At 32.6% G+C, this 3,426-nt stretch overlaps 1 protein-coding gene across 1 annotated transcript; it reads right to left on the reverse strand.

Annotated features, from left to right (window-relative positions):
• Positions 2,185–3,261, reverse strand: LOC107614815. Its single transcript, XM_016316948.1, has one exon. The coding sequence runs from the start codon at positions 3,259–3,261 to the stop codon at positions 2,185–2,187; it is 1,077 nt and encodes a 358-aa protein (XP_016172434.1).

The raw sequence follows: 3,426 nt of genomic DNA on the forward strand, positions 1-3,426 counted from the left end.
GAAAAATCAAAGAATTCAAAGAATTGATACATTTTTTTAAGAGGAAGACTAATATTTAAGATGGAGAACATATAACTTTTACAATATCAACACCTGTAGATAGTTCTTCTACTTTAATGAATCACGAAAAAAAGTGAGATATAACTTCAAAAGTTTGATAAAAAAATTCAATAAATATTATAAATTTTAATATTTGTCCTTCTAACTTCTTCTTTACATATTTTACAAGATATATATATATTCAAATTTTTATATAAAATAATAATGAAAAATCAAAGAATTGATACATTTTTTTAAGAGGAAGACTAATATTTAAGATGGAGAACATATAACTTTTACAATATCAACACCTGTAGATAGTTCTTCTACTTTAATGAATCACGAAAAAAAGTGAGATATAACCTTCAAAAGTTCAAAAAGTTACATCTGATGGCTTTAACCTTAAATTTTTTGGAACGAGATCTTGAAAAAATGGTTTTAAATTTGGCAATATCACCCAAACCAGAGAGATGAGATTAGACGAACTTATCTTAAATGGGTCCATATCAAAAACATTTTGATAATTATTTTCTATCTGACCCCCAAAATTTTGTTTCAAGTTCCGCCCCTGGTTATTGTTGATCCTTATGTTTTCTACGGATTATTTATTTATATTACACTAAAACTATGTTTTCTACAGATTTCGTTTTTAAATTTTAAATTTCAATAACACAAATTACATAATCTTATGATTTTTTATGGTGTACCATGATATGATGAAGATATAAACTATATTCCATGAATCCACACAAATGTAAAATATTATACGATCGTAATAAATACTTGAATGATGGAAACTGAATTTTATATATACGTATTACTATTATTTCTGTTTTATTTTATCCATTTTTTTTGTCTATATGTCCTTAAGATAAAGTATTTTTGAAAATAAAAAAAAAGAAAAAGATATTTTTGGTACAATTTGTATATAAATAAGCAAAAGAATCATAATGACAAAATAAAAAGGATTATAGGAATATCTTTCGTGTTTAGAATCATTGAATAAGGATTATAAGAATATCTTTCATTGAATATTTATAGTTTGAGTAAAGTATCGTTTTTGTCCCCAACATTTGGGGTAAGTCCTATTTGTGTCCCTAACGTTTAAGTCGTCCTATTTGTATCCTTAACGTTTATAAAAGTGATTCAATGTTATCCTACTATCAATTATACTAACAAATAAGATTATATTTTTCAATTATTCTCACTTGAATGTATTCATTCTCAATTAGATCTCACGTGGATGTGTTCGATTTTAATATTATACCCACTATTTATGTTTAGATTCAATTATGTCCTTAGAAAAGTGAATTATTTAAATATTGTAGGAATTAGTTTCAACATTTGATGAGCTATTTTTCAGAGTAGATCATGAATTCTATTCTAGACATTTGTATTCTAACTTCAAGAAGAGATTTTTAAAACTCAAACTAAAGCGCTCATGATGTATAATTGACGGCAGGATAATATTGAATCACTTTTACAAACGTTAGGGATACAAATAGGACGATTTAAACGTTAGGGACACAAATATGATTTACTTCAAACATTGGAGACAAAAACGATACTTTACTCTTTATAGTTTCATCGAATTTTCAATTAGTTCTCTATATTTTTTTTCTTTTCAATTGGGTCCTTAAGGGTATATAAGTAATTTCACAACAACAACAACAACAACAACAAAGCCTTGTCCCACTAAGTGGGGTCGGCTACATGAATCAAACGACGCCATTGTGCTCTGTCATGTATCATGTCTACAGAGAGACCGTTTACATGTAGATCTCGTTTGACCACCTCATGGATGGTCTTCTTAGGTCTTCCTCTGCCTTTCGCCCTTTGTCCATCTTCCATCTCATCCACCCTCCTGACTGGATGTTCTATCGGTCTTCTTCCCACATGTCCAAACCACCTGAGACGCGATTCAACCATCTTTTCCACAATGGGTGCTACTCCAACTTTCTCCCTTATATCTTCGGTATATAAGTAATTTCACAATTCACTAATATTTTTTTGACGTTTAACGTTAGCAGGGACTAAATTGAAAAAAAAATAATGTATAGAGACCCAATTGAAAAAAAAAAAAGTATAAAAACTTAATTGAAAATTCGGTAAAACTATAAGAATATGTAGAGTAATTAAACCTTTTTAATATTTTTGAAAAGAATTAGTATTTGCTCTCATTATGTTGGCAAGCTTCTTCTTTTCCCAAAAACGAGCTGGACCACGTATAATTACAAAGCGTGCTTGCAGCACTCCGAATGCTCGTTCCACATCTTTTCTTTGCCCTTCTTGGTATTGTGCAAATAACTTGCGTTTCTCCCCTTGTGGCTTTGAGATTGATTTGACAAATGTGGCCCATTCAGGATAAATACCATCTACTAAGTAGTATCCCATTGTATAATTATTACCATTAATAGTATAATTTACCTCCGGAGCACGATCATTTAGAATGTCATCAAACACGGGAGAACGATCTAACACGTTGATATCGTTATTTGAACCAGAAACTCCAAAGAATGCATGCCATATCCAAAGGTCTGAAGATGCTACAACCTCAAGTACTATGGTTGCAACCCCACGATAACCACTCATGTACATACCTTTCCACGCCTTTGGACAATTTTTCCATTGCCAATGCATGCAGTCAATGCTACCCAACATGCCAGGGAAGCCACGACCCTTTGCCATTTGTAGTAGGCGTTGTACGTCATTTGGATTTGGTTTTCGCAAGTATTCATCCTCGAACACCGAAATGACACCTTCAACAAATTTTTCCAAGCATTCAATTGTAGTGCTCTTGTCTATGCGCATATAATCATCAATAGCATCAGCTGCTACTCCATATGCTAACATCCGTATCGCAGCAGTACATTTCTGCAGTGGCGACAAGCCTCTTCTTCCAGTTGCATCAACCCTCTGTTGGAAATAAGGATAGACGTTTGAGAGAGCGTCATGTCTTCTCATTCGAAATCTCCGTCGAAAAATGTCAGCATGATACACCGGATCATCTGCAAAGTAATCTTGGAAAAGGCGATCATGTCCTGCTTCTCGATCTCTGTTGATCCATCTACGAGTAATTGGGATAGAGCTTCTATCGGTATCTTCTTCTTCTGAATCTTCGAGTAAATACTCATCGATCCAATTATCTATGAGTGTGTTATCTTGCCGTCTTCTTTTGCCATACAAAGCCTCATTAAACATATCATCAAAATTTCTAGCCATATCTGGAAATGTAATTTTTAGTTCTCTTTCGAGGTGAGAAATAAGAGCTGAAGTGGAGTTGAGGAGTTATTGATAGTTGATATTTATAAGTGTGTCTGCATTAAGTACCTTAACGGCTAGTTAACGGCTAGTTTTGCAACGGCTAGTTTTGCAACGGCTAGTTTT

This window comes from Arachis ipaensis, chromosome B09, assembly GCF_000816755.2.
Source record: "Arachis ipaensis cultivar K30076 chromosome B09, Araip1.1, whole genome shotgun sequence".
NCBI lineage: Eukaryota > Viridiplantae > Streptophyta > Magnoliopsida > Fabales > Fabaceae > Arachis > Arachis ipaensis.